The 18,435-nt window shown below is 38.3% G+C and overlaps 1 protein-coding gene across 1 annotated transcript in view; it reads right to left on the bottom strand.

Annotated features, from left to right (window-relative positions):
- Positions 1 to 555: 555 nt before the first annotated feature.
- Positions 556 to 18,435, bottom strand: part of RAB23 (RAB23, member RAS oncogene family) — a 28,147-nt gene continuing 10,267 nt past the window's right edge. Inside the window, exons 3-7 of the mRNA XM_037136416.2 lie at positions 17,644 to 17,729; positions 8,804 to 8,960; positions 7,193 to 7,275; positions 6,304 to 6,396; positions 556 to 4,025 (exon numbers count right to left, since the gene is read on the bottom strand). Coding sequence (XP_036992311.1) covers positions 3,886 to 4,025; positions 6,304 to 6,396; positions 7,193 to 7,275; positions 8,804 to 8,960; positions 17,644 to 17,729 — 559 coding nt within the window. The 3' untranslated portion in view covers positions 556 to 3,885. The remainder of the gene's footprint in view (positions 4,026 to 6,303; positions 6,397 to 7,192; positions 7,276 to 8,803; positions 8,961 to 17,643; positions 17,730 to 18,435) is intronic.

Genomic DNA, 18,435 nt, shown 5'->3' with positions numbered 1-18,435 from the left:
GGTTACGATGCTGCATGTGGAGGTGGGGTCAGAGCAGGGAAATGGGGGCACCCTTCCTGCAGCTTGCTTTGGGGACCTGCTGGGTTCCGGTCCAATCGCCCACTCACTTGCTTGTCTATCCGCGCACAAAGGCGCGACCACAGTCAACCCGCAGCCCTGCTCCCTCGCTGTTTCCCCGCGGTGGCTCGCTTGGTTGCTCACTAGGTCCAACCCTGCGCCTGGATTCCGCGCGCCTGAGTCCGTCTGACTGAGTTTTCCTGTGCAACCCCGCTCCACCAGCTGCTGGTTTCGCCCCTTACCGGTCAGGCTGAAGAATTTGTTGTTAACAGAATTCCGAAAAGTTCAATATTCTGTGTTCTGGCTGTGTTTTCTGTGTCTAATATTTAGTTGTCTCTAAACTTGGTTGCGTGAGAAGGCCCGGCAAATGCACCTATGCCTCCATCTTGGCGGAAGTCCCAAGCTATTTTGGTTTTTAAGGAAGTCACATTAATACCTTTTACAGTTTGGTTCCACACTGGTGATACATATCACACAAAAGTCAAGCTATGAAATGCATTTATATTTTATTATTGGAATTTATCTTCCATGAAATTTTTATTAAGTAGTATATTTTAAATTAAGCTCAAGGGCATAATTGCAACCCAACAGCAATACATACAAGTAGTGTTCCATCCAAATTTACAAAAGCATTATTTAGTAGTAACAAAAATATAGGAGTTGAGCTTTCCTTTTAATACAAAGTTTTATTTTTGAGACAATTTACTAACATCCTAATATAGATATTTCAAGAAAGAGAAGAAAAGTAGTAGTAATAAAGGTTATTACAGCTAAACCATCCAATCACCTGGGAGTTAGGTAATTGGACATTTCAGAGTCCACTGTCCTTTTAAGCATTTTCTCTTAGCAAATAAATTCACCTACATGATAGGCTGACATGTTTTAGGGTGAAAACCTAAAGAGTGGGAACAGCACAGGTGATGTTCATAATCGTAACTAAAAGTTAAAACTGAATAAATCTACCTGTTCATTATGTTGTGCAACGTGGAACAAATTTTTACCGTTCATTTTGTTTTCAGAGAAACAGATACACAGTAATGGGAGCACTTTAGCAAATTACCAGTTAACTATTTCGAAGGTTTTGAGAAGGATTCTATCAAATTAACCGTTTACAATAAAGTAGTTCACTTTTTTAAAGTTGGGACATTAGGCCCTGAGGCCAACTCTCCATCCTAAGATTTTCAGGAAAGACCCCAGTCCCTAGAAGCCCCGGCTCTGTGGAGCGCACTGATGAGTGCTCTCTCCAGCCCCATATTGCTGACTTCTGAAACCGCCATCTAACTTCACTTCACGGTGAGGAAAGGTGTCTGTCCATCCTCTTTTCGGTAATGTTAGTTTTACTTTATTTATAAAAACTACATGCATGCTATCAACTTTGGGCAGATGAAAAGAAAACCATTTAGCCTGGTTTTATTTAACTATATTGCTTTGCATGGGCTATTCAATATACTATTTTATTTAATAGGCAGCTTGAAATAGGAAAAGGAGCCTCAGGAATTTTGATATATGGCAATTATCACAGAGCTGTATGTCTGTCTGCTAAAAATCAGCCACAATGTAAAAAAAACCCGTAAGAACACAAATTTACAACATACTGGAGCTTAAGACAAGTTTTCTTCAGCAACCACGGTTCATTAGAAATTAATAGTAAACTTATTTTAAAAAATTAAGGGTCTCAGGGGGGAAAACTAATGTCAATTCAGGTTTTGGAATTAATTAAATTGTGATGTATTTAACATTATCACTAGTGGCTGATTTTCAGGCCTACTTAATTATTTTAAATGATTAATTATGGTTAGATTTAAAATACAGAAGTGCAAATTAAAAATTCAAATGTGTTACAAAGGTTTCTTTCAGTTCTTGCAAGAAATGACAAAACTAAGTACATAAAATTGTATTACAAATATCGGGAACTGCAACCATCAGAGATTACATTTTTTATATAGAACAGTAACAAACTTTTACCAACACACATTTAATTAACATGAAGTACAACTACAACATATTACATAATGTGATTTTTCTGCTACTGAAAACCAAAAAACTCAAAATACATTTTGTGCAAAAATTAGAGAGTTGTATTTGAAGAGAGCAGGGAAGGAAAGACGAATCACTAGCAGGCACCATCGTCAGGAGTTTTGCCCAGCACCTGCCCGGCAACGGGAGCGGTGACAACCGGTGACATAAAAATAAACATGTTATATTACTTTGAAATGTATAGTGCCAGATCATTTCAGTATTGTGAAAAGCAAACATCCACCAAACGTCCACTCTTGACTTAACACGGACATGCCCAGAAAACTCTACTAGGTCCTTAGCATTGGTCTGGACAGGGGATGAGAGTGGTGCAGATGGAGGACTTAGACAACAAAGAGAGACAACATACAAAAGGAATATATAAAACATTATGCATTTAGTACAAATAATGAAAAAGGACATTATAGCACATTTTCCAAGGAAAGTTATTTTACATCTTCCAAAATCCTGTAAAAACCAAGTATATTGTAAGGGGTCAAAAACAAAATCATCGATGAATGATAATTAGTTTTAACAGAGTTCATGCAATTATCTTAGTTGAAAAGCTAATGTCTCAAGTCACATTTATGCTCTGCCACATGATACATACTAAAATTATTTATTAAAAGAAATTATTTTATATTTGGTCCTGGCAGAGGTCTCAAGAAAGTGCTGTAAAAATCAAAGGTTATAGAAATGTGTAAGTGATCATCTTAAAATACCATACAAAAATGTGTAAACAAAAAGATGCTTTACAGTTACAGGGCATTTATAGAATCCATAATGTGGATTACGACAGATCATCTCTTGTGCACTTAAGAAAATTGTTAACATAATCCTAGAAGTTCAAAATGGCATTTTCAGTCAGCAGCCAGAGGCACGGGAAGCACCACCGCACTTCCCAGCCCAGAGGAGGAACCGCAGATGCGCTCTGCCTAAGGACCTCCTTCTGCAGGGACACAGGAGAAGGAGTTTGCAAAGTATCTCACCTGGGAGATGCTCTAGCACTAAAACAGTTATACTCCTCTTTTACCTATCCTGTCAGAGAGGAAAACTGCTTTTAAAAGATATCATAAACAATATAAATTCTGCCAGTAAAGCACTGTAAAAATTAGATATGATATTTTGGCACAAAGCACTTCTCTTTTGCAAAATATGTCTGGAATTTCTTAATTGAAAATAAAATCTTTCAACATACACACAATGTGTAAGGGGTTCTATGAATGAATGAACCAGAGTCTGTTTCCGTAAATACTGCACACACTTCCCATTTACTCCAGTACCAAGCATCCGCATACAGACCTCCACCTTCCACATTACACAGCTATTGCACAAGTAACATCGCAGTTGGACAAGGCTTAGCATTTACCTTTCTATGGTTTTTTTTGTAAGTATCTGGATTCAATACTATTTTCTAGAAAAGTTAGATGACCAATTTCAGAAAAAGAATGCTTGCTATCTTTCCTTGACCCATAACATTAAAATCCATAGCAATATATTTAGATATTTCATTTATGTTTTCCAGCATTTAAAAGTCAGCAAAACCTGTTTTTTTTGGACATCTCACAGTATTCCCTCAAAAACAGGAGAAGCTTCGTCTAATGTAAAAAAATTAAAAATGAGTCCCTAGGGCAGTAATTTTTCCACCAAAGATCTTACTCCATCCTGAAAAGCACTGCAGATCCATATTTAAGGCTGTCAACATCCAGAGAGCCACACAACGTCTGCTAAAAAACACTTGTAATACCATGACAGCTTGACGTACTGAGTAGTTCTTGTGGAATTGCACAATTTGTTACTGCCTAAAGCATTTTAGGGAATGCTGCAGCTGCTGAAAGGATTTCTGGTTTTCTTGGTCCTCTGTTTGTTGGGTCTAAGGCTGATGACATCTCCACCATTGAGGGCACTTGAATTCTGGCCCGAGTGACTCCCACCAGGAGTGTTAAAGACACCTGCAACAAATTGAAGGAGACACAGGGATAAGCACTGATATGCCTCAGGGCCACCTACTGAAAACTGCATCCAGCTTCTTGGTGGATCAATAATATTTCCAAGTATTTACAATTCTAAGTTTTTGTCTTCACTTCATTTATTTTTAGTTAGCCAATACACCTGGTTCAAAGTTTTCCTTTCCATCCTAACCCTCCCCTACCCATGGTTCTCCCGATGCAGCATGTTTTCCTATGTCTCCTTCTAAAGATATTTTATGCATATGTAGACATGATTTGTAGTTAACAATACTGTTCGTGAAATTTTACGTTAATAAAAGTATTATGTTGTAGACCGCTCTGCCTGGTTCTAGGAGTTGTATCTCCACCCCTTGTGGCTAAGGGTGAGGAACAACCCAAGCAGCAGGAGACAAAGCTTGTCTCTAGTAGCAAGCACTGCCTCAGTTTCCTCTCCCTGCCCCCAAAGCTTGGTCGGAAGTCATTGATAAGTAAGAGGAGGGGGGCAACCTAAGCCAGATTCGATCACTTGGGAGGCCTTCATGGAAGGACCTGGGGGCTGCAAAAAGAGCAATGGACTCTCGTCCCCCTTCCCTCTTTGACAAAGCCCAAAGCCCGAGTCCCCATGTCCTCTGGGAGAAGGGCTTCCTGGCTCTAATCCCCTTAAGCCTGAATACCTGTTGGGGAGGGGTGCAGCTCCTTGCCTTGCTGGAGTGTGTCCTGGGGGAAAATCTGGCATTACAAAGACTTGCTGATAAACCTGTGAAATCTGCTCTGCTAAGAGTGCTTTCATTCATATATTAAGGCTTCAAGCAGGAAACCCTAAAACTCTGTTCCTAACAAACTCTGACTCTAGTAAGCCTTCAGATTTCTTTGAAATGTCATCTACTGTTTGATCCTTGCCCCCCTGTATTCCTGTGTTTATTCTAGAACCAATAAAAGGTTCTAGAGGAGGGGGCTCGAGGCCTTTTTCTCCTCAGAGAAACTGGCCACTGCTCACTTCTCCTCCCTAAGCAGATCACATCATGTCTCGGTTCATATTCACTTTCATCCGTAGCAACTGTGGGGACTTTTGAGGAAAGTTGCCCCCACAATATTACACACGTAAAAGCTGGTAGTAATGCAGGATTTTCCTATCCAAACTAAAATAACCAACAAAATGGTCTACAGATAATTAAAGTCATGAGTAGATAAAAGGAATGAATTTTTAAAAAGCCTTTTAACCATCATAGTTTCCTTTTGGAACTGTGCTGGTCCTTATGAGCTATTGATAAATACAAAACAGACACTATCGATGATTCAAAGTATCTGGGCCACAGACACTATCAATGATTCAAAGATGACCATGACCAATTCTGCCCATAAGATGTTTACAATCTTAAAAAAAAAAGATATTTACAATCTAATGAGATGAGTTTGTACACAAAGTAGTGCTATAAGATATTATATGTAAAGTGCCATAAGAGAGACACAAGATCCCATAGATGGTTCAAAGGAAGGACCAATTACATCTACTTTGTAAGAAAGGAGGAATTACGTGGAGAAGATGGAACTAGACAACTAGCAATGTCCTGGACTTAGATCTCTGTTCTTTTAAAACAGAAGAATGAGGCCAGCTATACAGCTGAGTGAGCTTTCTACATAGCCATGAGGAAAGAATAGTTTTTTGACAGAAGATGGGAAAGGGAGATCATTCTGTTTTGTTTTTTTTTTTTAAGATTTAATTATTTTTAGAGAGAGAAAGGGAAGGAGGGAGAAAGAAAGGGAGAGGAAGATAGGTATGTGAGAGAAACATCGATCAGTTGCCCCTTGCATGCCCCCAACCAGGGTCTGGGCCCACAATGCAGCCATGTGCCCTGACCAGGATCTGAACCCGCAGCCTTTTGCTTTGCAGGACGATGCCCAACTAACTGAGCCACACCAGTCAGGACAGAGAGGTCCTTCTTGATGGAAGAACCAAAATGAGCAAAAGTGAACAGCACGGGGCATATTCAAGAAAGAGCAAGACATATGGTGGAACAGGTAAAAGGGGTACATGTATAATGGTGGGCAAAACTGTCTAAGTAGTGGAATGAAGAGATCCTATATCTAATGTTTTCCATAATGGGAATCGATGTATTTTTAGTAAGAGACCTGATGCTCCTGAATAATCACTGATCTAATACTTTCTAATCACATCTCTTAAATGAGCACAGTGTATTAAAAAATAGTAAGCATGATCATAATGAATGGAAAATAAATTTACTATAGGTAAATATGGGCATAAAATATCCTGTATACTTACCAATTTTGTTACTACTTGAATGCCTTAATTCTGGATCCTCAGCTGTTTGTTGTTTGAGTTTTTGAAGATATTTTTCAGCCAAATATTTAAAAACTAGAATAAAAACAAGAACAAAAACCCTAACAGGTCAGTGTGACTTATACAAGCAAAATGTGTTATTTCACATCATTTACTGTAATATTTATTTTTACTAAACAAATTTAAATTATAATTAGAAGTATACAACTGAGTTGAAAAATTCAACTTTTAAAATTTATTTGAGTAATACCTAAGTACAATGAATAGTAATACTAACAAGTAGATAATGGCCTTTTATTAATAAAGAAATGAAATAATATTTGTAATCACTGGCTCAACTTAGTTTTGACTTAGTTTTGAAAAGATGTTTCATTTCTTTAAGTGAAAAAAATACTACCCAGAAGATACCTGACCAACAATCTAGTTGTTATGTAATAAAAGTAGAAATTTTGGAATGAGAAAAATAATAATCATCTCTCTCTACTCTCACTTTCTTAAAGTAGGAAATATTAGTGAACAAATTAAGGTCACTGTGACTATCTAATGGAATACCCACTACTGTGGAGTTCTAAGGAAATTCAGTAATGTTAAGAGGTACACGTGAAAAACACACATGCATACACACTCACACAGTTATATTAAAGAAAACAAAACAAAAACCAGGGTTTTGCTGTAGACCAATAAGTATTTCAAGACATTAGTAAATAATTACAAACTAACTCAAAGAGGCATTGTATCTTTAAATTTTTCTTCATGGTAGGTGTCAAGAAAATTCTATTCTTATTATAAATGTTTTCTAAACAACACAATAGCAAAGTAGTAAGAAAACTAAAACAAATTTCCTGTTAATTTTTAAAAAAAGGCAGTTTACCTTCATTCACATTTAGGTCTTCTTTCACTGATGTTCGGTAGAATCTCAGCTTTAGCTTTTTTGCCAGTGCTTCAGCTTCCTCGCTATACATCAATTAAAAAAAATGCTTATAGAGGTACTTTCTGGTAACTAGTTTTTAAGAACACTTTTATTACATTTACTGACACAGCCTGGGGAGGGGGCAGCAGACCCCCAGACTCGTTAAAGCTGTGCCCTCAGTGCTGGAACAGGGTTTTCAGTTTTCACTACTTTGGGGGGATACACACCAAACATTATACTATAACTATAAACAGACATTTTTCTACAAAGTCACTGAACTCTAGCCTTAAAATAGTGAAATATCACTTTTCTTTATGAGTACTTTAGTTTTCTCTCTTCTGTTTTTAGAAACATTTGAATTTACACTCTGAAAATTATACACTTCATTATTTATTTTACTTACTAGTTATGAAACTGCTTTGCTGCCAAAGTCCAAATCCACACAGGAATGACTGTCTCTACACAAGAGCGAACCCCTGATTTACTTTATTACGACTCCTGACGGTGGACTCCTGGTTTCATTACGACTGTAGTGGCTAAGCTCCAAAATGGTTCCCAATGATTCCATTGCATTGCCCCACCCCTGCTCTCTGGGTCTTCACACTGTTGTGAGGTCTCCTCCCACACTGTAATCAAGGTTGGTTTATGTGATCAATAATATACACAAGCGATAGTATGTGCCTTCTGAGACGAGGTTACAGGAGACACGTGGTTTCTGCTTTGCCCTCTCTTGGACCGCCTGCTGGGGAAGGCCAGAGAGCATCCACCTGGCAAGGAACTAAGGCCCCTGCCAACAGCCACGTGAGTGAACCATCCTGGACACAGATGGGCCCCCTTGCCCCCGTCAAGCCTTTCTGTGACTGACTTTAGGCCTAACTGGCATCTTGACTGAAACTTGATGAAAACCTCTGAACTAGAACCACCCCAGGACACCACAAATTCCTGACCTACAGAAACTGAAATAATAACTGTTTGCTGTTGTTTTAAGCCACTAAGTTTTAGGCTAATTTGTTAATATGGCAACAGATAACATAAGAACATAAAACAATAAGGTAAAAACCAAGCAAAGATTTTTAAAGCTAGCAACACTTTAATAATACAGCGAGCAAATACTTATAAAAAATTATTTGGATGCTAAGCTGTGTTCACAAATTAGAGCATAACAGTTGTGAATATACAAAACAATATGAATCTATACTACTTATCTATTTAAACTCATCAACATAGGACACTACTTACTCTATATTAAAGCATTTTATTAACATTCTTACTATATATAAGAATGTTTTTCTTAATATTTTTACTATATCTGGATTTGACTTAAAATAACTGGACTTGTGGTATAAAGACCTGAAACAAGAATTCTAAAAGAGCCTTCAAATTTTATTCCTTTAATTTTTCTCTACTTATGATTCAGTATAAACTTTTTTAAACCAAACCAATCATAAAGATGAGCTCTCAGTAAGGAACTCTTTATACAAACTTCCTTAAATTTTGTAAATCTATGCAAAAATTAAAATAACTTTCAACTTTATAGAGCTATCACCACCCCCTCAAAAGCAGCCATCTTACTTCTTTATACAAGAATCATCCAAGAGATCAATCTTGTTTTGTACAAGTACAGTTGGTATATCTCCAACTTCAGCTACTACTTTCTCTCTCCAACTGGAAATTGCTTCAAAAGATTCCCTGTCTGTGGTAGAAAATACAAGCACACAAGCCTGGGCTCCTGTAAGGTCACAAAATAAAAATGTTATTTATATTAATGAAACAATCCTATGCAGGGTGAGGATAACTATTACCTGTCACAATAATTTTTATGTAAATAAATACTGAGTTCATCACTTAGCACTCTGCTAATTTTTTTTATAACATATAAACCATTTTCTAATTCAAAGAACCAACTTTTACCAAGAGCAGTAGTTCTCAAACTTGTACAAATTTTAAAGTACCCTTGAAATTATATACCTTTTGTGGGGGACAGCACGAAATACTGATATGTTTAGTTATAGTTTAAGAACCAGAGAGAATGGTGAACTAAGGATGAGTGATAGGCACTCGCTACCTTCTTCCTGTAATACAGGGCCCAGCACAAACAACACCCCCTTTTAAATAACAAAATCTTTCATTAAAAAGTCATAAGCATGTAATTCTGTAACATGACAATATCACACTCAAGCACACCAAATGGCATTTCAGGTGAAATGTTCAAATTAAACTATAAATTGTTACACCCATATCATTACCCTGCCAGCCACACTCAGCAGCAGGCCTTACTTCTGCTGGACCTGTGTTTGTCATTTGCTTTTTAGTTTCTTTGAGCACAGATTTAAGAAAAATCTGAGAAAAAAGTAATAATTTTCTCATCCTATTTACTTTTTAAAAAACTATACAAGTATTATTTTAGTAGAATACCAATGATGCTAATGAACATCATTGAAGAACCAATGACAAAAGAGAATCAATACACAACAGACAAGGAAAAGTTTTAGTTTTTTACCCTGTTTAAATGTGTAATTCCCATTCTATATTCATGGACAATATTTTGCTTATCAACTATCACATTAGGTTGATAATTATCTAAAATAAAATATAAGCAGCAACCTTCTGGGAGAAGCTCTCTTACAAATGATTAGCTGTGACAAAAGCAGATGTGTAGGTGACAAGAAAAGCTGCCCTGAGGTCCAGAGGATTTCCTGGGAGGAAGGCGTGTTTTCTCGCTGTTCCACTTTCCTTCCAGACCACTCAGGTGTGAGAGTTTCCTAGGAGGACTCAGACAGGCAGGCCTGGGCTACCCTAAGACACTCTTAAAGCCAAAAGAGGTTTGTTTATCACCAGAGGGAATACTATAGAAAGCAAAAGAGCGTATGATGAAAGAGAAATTAGCAGTTCAGTATTACCCTAACAGCAGGGGCTTCATCTGTTCCCTAATCTGGACACGTTTTAAACCCAAGATTAAATTAATTATACGAAACGTGTAAGGGGAAGACAGAACGGCAGATATACCCTGAGACTATCAAAATTGAAAGAGGAATAAAACTGATGAGGTCACTAGTGTATTGATAAATAAATTTATATTTACTTGAACTGTAATATTTACTTAAACTACAAACAAAAACATTATCTAATCATACTTTAACTTCTACTTAACTAAGTTTTATTATAAAACTATTTGTTAGTGTTAAACCTAGAATTTTATATCTAACCAACTGCCATTTATTTTGGAAGGTTAAATAAGGTATTTTTCAGGTACCCACTTCAAAACCAAAAAAACAAAAAACCCTTAGAAGAAGTACATAATTTTAAAAAACACAAAAAGAAAAACTATGCAGATACTGCCAGAAATATGGGCAGCAAAGATAATTAAGAAAAACACAATGTTTTCAAAATTAAGGACCAAAGGATAAAAGAAAAAGTATATCCATAACCCCCAAATTATTTAGTGGGGTCCTGAGCAGGGAGAGACCAAAGGAATGTGGGAGTGTGTGGAAGTACCTGTCAGAAGAGGCGGAACATACAATATTGATATGTGTGAGTATTAAGGGAGGCAAATAACCACCTACATAACAGATGATGGAGGACCTGCTACTGTCCCCTCAGCCCTGGTGTCGCTGTAGCTGTGCAGACACTTCCTGCCTTTGCTAGTGTCCTACTGGGGCATACGCTGCAGCTGGCCCTCTTTTTTCTGATGTTTTAGAAGCGACCCAGGTTTATTGAATCCTCTAGGGGGAACGGATGCTTCTGAAGGAAGCTTCACTTTACGGGGGATGGGATCAATGCATGAGCTTCACTTTGGTAGGACCATTCTGAGGTCTGCCTATTAGGATTGACCCCCAACTGCCTAGTTTTAAGTAGCTCATTAATACACCTTCTTCATGCTTTTCTCCTTCTTTCCCCAGTCTCTCACTTCTACTTCCTGGATAACTTCCCCAGTAAATTACCCTCACCTAGTTGTGCCAAGAATTGCTTTGTGTGTCTCCTTGGAGGGGTGATGGGAGGCAAAAAACCCCTACAAAATATAAAATCTGCATGAGATGACAGAAATAAGTTATAGCAAGAATAATTATAATCTTCAGAATAAATGGCACACAAATCTCTGGAGCAGGATGGTTCACTTGATACTAAGCCTTCAGACTGAATGCTGCACCCAGCTCATCTTATTTAACCTAAATATATTACCAAAATGAAACAAAAAACAAAAACAGACAACCTGCACTACATTTGCAGTTATAATAATTCTGACAAATGTTGGACAACTATTTGTCTTAATTACCCCTAACTAAAATTATCCACCCATAGAAAAAATATCCTGTCAAATTACAATGCATTATGGTCCTTTTACATGTAGGAAAAGTCTGAAGAGCCACACAAAAAAATCCCTGTCTAATAAAGGGCTTTTTTGGTTGAGGCACCAATAAAACAGGTGACAAATAACAGATTGCAAAATGTGTGTAAGAAGATCATCATTTACAGAATTTACAAAAGAAATAGCTATAACTCCGACACAACTTTGGAAGTCCCTCAAGAACTACAAGAATTTTTTTTTCAAGAATTGAGAAGAGAAAAAGATTTCTAAAGGATTTCTGTAGAGAAAATACTATCCACCCCCAACTCTTCTCTCTTTCAAGAAGGTGGGCTAGATATGATACCTTCGAGGTGCCGGGAGCAGAGGGGAGGGGTCTCGTGTGTGTGGAACAGGCTGCATTCCCCAGGTACACAAGATAGCCATGGACAAAGGGAAAGGCCCTCCTACTCCTTCCAGTACCAGACTGAAGGGAAAAACAAAGGTCATAGCAGCATGAGTACCATAAAGGTTAACGAGGTGGCAGCAGGAGGTGCAGAATAGTCAGTACAGCCTGGGAAAAGGGCAGGATTGGCTGGGGGAGCTGGACCCTCTCTGAGCCCACAGAAGTGTGCGCTGGTAGATTTAAATGGAGGGAAGGGAGAATCTCTTCCTCTGCCATTTCCAGCATGGACATTTGGGCCAAAGTGCTTGCAGACCAGAGGGCCCTGGAAGTAGTGTAACCAGGTGGCAGGCCCTACAGAGGCCCTGCACAGCCAGCCCCAGCATTTGGCAGTGGTCCTGGACCCCCAGTGCAGGAAGTGGCAGTGCAGCCAGCCGGGCCTGCCGGGCACACAGACTACTGAAAGGAGCCTGAGGCCAGACAGTTGAAGCAAAAGAAGCTGAGCTACTTGATGACTGTGTCTGCTGGCCACCTGTGGTTTCCCAAAGGGCAGTATTTTTAAGTGGGAGATCTGACAGAGGGTGGTGGGGGGTTTTCTTTGGGTTTCCTGGAGTTCAAGGGCTCTGAGACAGAAGCCTGCCATTCTTCCAAATTGTGCAGTTTTTGAATAAAAAACCCCTTTCCTTTTTCACCAAACCTCTGCCTCTAGAATTTGCCTATTGGTGACAGTGGGCAGCAAACCCCCCTTTCTGTTAAGTAACAGATGGCGGTGGAATATTACCATTACCTCCTCCAACTCAACCTGGCAGGAATGGATTTCAGCAGACCACTTAAGGAGCTTGATATGTGTTTCCAGCAACTGAGGGACACTCTGGACTGATCCTGCCTTGATTCAAGCCTAAGACATAGTTGCTGGGAGCAAGAGTGAAAAGACAAGACCAACAGACAAAAAAGAAGATAGCTGCATTTTGGGGTAACTGTGTTCCCACTGATAGCAAAACAAAGAATAAACAGAAACTGTCCACAAGTATGGAGCCACATCTAAGAGATAAGCAGGCATGGGGTAATTTTAAATCATGTCCAATAGGGCCATCTGTCAGGTGATGAGAGCTAAGCACGAAGGAAGGTGGAATGCTGAGTCCCACAAAGAGGCAGAGCAACTGCTGAATTAAGTATACATTTGCCCTGAAGAAACATCCCCAACAATGGGAACCTTGGAGGAATCCAGCACAATTTCCTAGAGTATCATCTTCAAACATCTGCCACCCAGAAGCCCCACCATCAGAGAGCAGCACCCACCAGTGTTCTTGTCTCCCAATGTGGTCTTCCCCTGGGATGAGCCAGGAGCATAAAGAAGCGTCTCTGACAAGCTAGGGAAGGGAAGTCGGAGGAGGAAAGCTGCCCGCACTCCCTTCCCAAACTACAGGTACTGGCCTGGTAAAGTCCCAGAGAGGGTAAGAGATTTAACACTCAATTACATTTGGAGTTTTGATTAATATACAGGCCTGGCTGTTCTAATTACCAAATTGAGATCATGTTCATCACTAGAAATAACTATGAGGCAAGTGAAGGAATTACTGGAGAGTAACCAAAAAAGACATGAGCTGAAGGGGTTATTATTGAGGGTCAAGAAGAATTCATTTCCTCCTACTGTGTAATCAAATATAAAAGGATGGTGAGAAACAAAAAAAAAAGTTGCATTTCGGTAACTTCATAAGCTGTGTCCTGTTCAACATACTAACTACTATAAATATTCCTAATTCAAAGATGACCCTGCACTGTTATCCTTTCTTTTTCTTCCTTGACTTCCAGTTCTGTGCTGGTACCAGCTATCCTTAGGAAAGTCAATGTTTTCATTTCTCAGTTGTAGTCATTTAAACACATCTTAGGCCTTTGATATTTAAAGACAGCAGGTGTTTTTCTATCCATATATTTTACATAAACCTTTATTTTCCTACTATTCAATCTTCTTCCCTCTATACTTCCCTAAAAATCACACTGTTGGAAAAGTTACTTCATCATCATAAATGCCAGTAAACCACCCACAAAGGAACCACTTCTAATAGTTAACAAACTACCCCATTATCCACACATCAGGAAAAGAAGATCAAAATAAATTTTTGGTGTCAAGTATGAGACCACCAATAGCAAATATTTATTTCTAATTGATAAGATCATTAAAAAATGTTAATATTTCTGAATGCAATTCAGAAAATACTCCGCAAGACGTATTATGTATAGAGAGTAATTTTATTCTTGAGTAACTGAAAGACCCTGCAAGATGGTCTCTAGACTTGTTCTGAGTATAGGTGAAGGCCAGCAGCACCAGCATCCCGGAAGGCTGTAGAAATGCAGACTCTCACGGAGCCTCCCTGAGAGCTACTGAATGAGCCTCTGCACTTGAACAAGCTCCCTGGGGGTTTGTTTGCACATAAAATGGAAGAAACACTGCTCTGGGGCACACGGCATCAGATCTGACGATGGCAAAGACCAGTCAGAAAGCAAGGCTTTATGTACTTTTACAGATATTGCTCTAGATTTAAAGCGTTTGTCCTTTATTCTCGTAGACACTTTATATAACCTAAAACATACAAATTATTCATTGAACCAATCTATCACAGATTCCCCGCTCATACAATTTCAAAACAAATCTGAGAGACTTGCGCAGCCTAATTGTTGTTCCTAATTCTTGCACTTATCACTTTTATAAACAGCTTCTTGTCCAGAGCTATTTCATTTCCAATAATTTATATTGTTTGCGAAAGCATTTTTTATAAACCAGGGTTTCCTTCCATTTATATGCATGATCTTAGATAACAGGTCTTAAGTCTATAACTTCATTTCTGTATGTTGCTAGAAAGAAGCATCTTTTTCTTAGAACCAAGCACAGTAAAAAAGTATAATGAAAACCTATTTTATGTTATATGTAACTTTCTGTTCTAAGTATGGGTTCTATGTCTAGGTTAGACTTCTTTAAGAGCTTAAGAGAAATAATTTGGGACCCCAAGAGGATTCCTAGTATGATCTGCGCTCTGTTCTAACCTATTTACAAGGAGGTTGTGTTTCAACATGTCTCACTGAACAATTACGCCAGCATTCCAAAAACATAAGAATGCCTTTGAGCAATGGTTTTTGGTATAACAGGTCTTTTAAATGTATTATAGTTAAATTTTTCTTTTTTAAAAACAAAATTTACAACATTTTAATGCTTCCTGAATAATATACTTGTAGGACATAAACCAGTCAGTCATAACTTCATAAAGCACTGTGTTTCCCCACTATATCCGTATCTTAATTCATGCTTCCTAGCCCGTTCCTTCTTTTCCTAGTCCTTATTCCTCTTTAATTACATGATCATCTGAATCTACACTAGTTGCAAATATTACCTGGTTGCCTAACTGACACCCCAGCTCACCTCCCTTCCTGAGAACATCTCTCCCCACTGTACTTCAACCACGGTTTAGCCAGGCTAAATGTACCCTCTGCTCTGGGAGTTGAGTCTCTAAATGCACCAAGCCAATTAGGGTAATCACAATCCTCTATTTACTGTAATCTAGTCAAGGGTGATCTAATCAGATACAAGCTTAGGACTTTTGATCCACTGTTGTGGGGAGCAACTCTCTCTCCACAAGGATGTGAAAACTAAGTAGCTTCCACTGCTGATGGTAGCAACCTTGCAACCAAGAAGAAAATCAGCAGAGGAGGAAGCCGACCCGTGGAGGGAGGCAAGCCAGGAGAACAAATGGTTATAGTCAGAAGAACTGAAAGCTATGCTACTTCCACTTTTCTATTAAATAAGTCAATTAACCTTAGTAGTTTAAGTCAGATTGAAATTGCTTTTCTGTTGTCAGCAACCAAAAGTATCATGATGGAACCTCAAAGGAAAGCTTCAAAAGAATGTTTAATGTGCCATTTCTCAAATTTATGTATAATGGCCACTGTTTGGTCCTTAATTCAAATTGAGATGCAACAAATATTTATTCTGAAAACCTATCTCAGTCCACCTTCTTTGCCATTTTAACATTTTAAGAAAAGCTTTTTTTTTTAATCCTCCCTTGAGGACATACCTACTGATTTTAAAGAGAAGAGCAGGGAGAGATAGAGGGAAAGAGGGGTAGAGAAGAGGAGGGGAGGGAGAGAGAGAAACATGACCAGCTGCCCTCACACACACCCAGACTAAGAATCTATACTAGTCTGAAACTGCAACCCAGGCATGTGCCCTGACTGGGAATCGAACCAGCAACCCCTTGGTTAACAGGCCGATCCTCAATCCACTGAGCCACACCAGCCAGGGCTGTTTGTTTTTTAAACCAGATAAGAAACAATAAATACAGTCTCCAAAAATAAGATACTCATTTAAAAATACTACCATATCATGTTGTCAAAAGTTTAAAAAGAAATAGCCCAACCTATTTTTTTCTCACAACAAGATCATGTATTTCATTGCAACACTTTAGAGAAAAAAGCTGGTAGGTAGGTAAAAAGAAAATAATGACAACTATATGCATTCCTACCATATGTTAATGTTTCCACCTTGTTTTTTGTGTTTTTCCTATGCAGTTGTAGTGATAATAACCCCACTTAAATAAATACAAATAACCTTTACTCAGGAATAAACAGTACATTGAGGACTCATTAATCAACAGTGTAAATGCTCATGAAATTCATAATTTGATCAGAATACTATCTGTTTTAAGAGTCTTGGGGAGTAAGAACATAATTTCACCTTACACCGTGACACAAGTGCTCAAGATCCAAACTGGCACCCACAGCACAGCCATACTCAAAGCTGCTGCAGAAGGGAAGCCTTGAAGGACACAGTAAACAGAACGAGCAGTGAGGAGTGGAGGCATTATTAAGATGACACCTGAGAGATGTACCTCTTTTATTTCTCCAAGAACCAGATGTCTTCCTAGAGCAGGCAGTGAAAGTCGATTTTCCTTGTTACCAATTTAGAAAAGAACCTTTGGTGGCTTATATGTTAGTGTAATTAGACCTCAGTTGCATTATAATAAATCCCAGATTTTCCAAAGTGGAAAAAAACAAGATACACGAGTTCAGAAGCACCAATAGGTTGTACCCTACATGGTACTAAGTTAAGCTTTCAGTGACTTTGCTCTCATTATAATCACCTTGGCAGTGAGTTGGAGAAACACTAAAATACTGTTTTAAATTTTAAAAAAAGGACAAAATTTTATAGGAAAATGTAATGGAAACTTTGGGATCTAAGCATTTCTTGAGGAATTTAACCCTGCATTTTAGATTCTTAAATCCTAGAAGGGTAGTCCTTTCCTTTCACATGTATCTCACACTTTAAACTTCTGCAGCACTGAAAAGGCTTTACCCATGAACTCTCATGTGCCGTAACTGAATGTCAATCCTGTTTGCAGGGACTTCACCTTTTCATATGAGAGTCTCCACTCTCTGACTATGTAGTCACTTCCTTGGGGTCAGGAGTAGGAATTTAACAGTTTCTGACTGATTAGGTCTGTGAATACCTAGTCATATAATTCTAAAGGCAGAGATTTCCGGTCCATAGAGCAAAGTATTAGTCACCACTCAAGGATCTTTAGAAGAATAATGACCTGGCACTGTAAAAAATACTTTGAAAATAATTTAAGTATTCTTAAAAAAAAAAACCCTTTTTACAGAAAACAACAACAAAAAACCCCCAAAATTCTTTGTTTAGCTAAAAGAACATGCCCAAACAAAAATGCCATAATTTACCTCGATAGTAGGCCTTTGTTATTGCATCGAATTCCTCCTGACCCGCTGTATCCCATAACATGAGTCTGACATCTTCATCATTAACTCTGAAACAAGAGATGAATTTGTTTCGTATGTAAAGGAAATGGCTTTAGTAATATAGCTGTGTGTATATTTTTATCTTTCAATTATGGAGGTATTATAACAACATTGATGGTTTCACTCAGAAAATGCCTGAGTGCTTTTAAATGCTGATACAATTACCAATAGTGAAAGTAAGTAAGCATAAAAGACACTCCCCCAAAGCTATAACTTGACACAGGATTTGGGTTCACTGGCACATTGTGTCCTTTGACAGCAGCCACAGATGGTGGTGGCGATAAGACTAGCAGTAGGGAAAAAGGGATCCCCTCAGGTCAGGGCTTGCTCTCCTCTTCACAACATTCCACCAAGTTTTGGCACACAAGTAATAGAATAAGAAAGGAAAGCGGTAGTTTACCTGCTTGGTTGCCCTTTAACTCAAAAATTTACTCTATTTTGTTACATAGTTCATTGTCTTACTCATTGAACTTATTTTGTACAAAGTCACAGCAAACAATGAAATAGCAAATACTGAACTATTACTCTTTGGGAGAAATACAGGGTTAGATTCCTGCAAGCCCCTGGTTATATTTTCATCAACTGATCAACACATAACAATGTTTTTTATGTGGTTCTCTTTAAAGACATCTCATTTAATATATGTTGTTAATTCATTAACATTGAACTTACAGCCTGCAGGACTTGTAACTCATGCCTGAATGAAGCTCATCT

This window comes from Artibeus jamaicensis, unplaced genomic scaffold (genome assembly GCF_021234435.1).
Source record: "Artibeus jamaicensis isolate MK-2021 breed Jamaican fruit bat unplaced genomic scaffold, CSHL_Jam_final contig_388, whole genome shotgun sequence".
NCBI lineage: Eukaryota > Metazoa > Chordata > Mammalia > Chiroptera > Phyllostomidae > Artibeus > Artibeus jamaicensis.
This window is presented reverse-complemented; position numbering and strand designations above follow the sequence as displayed.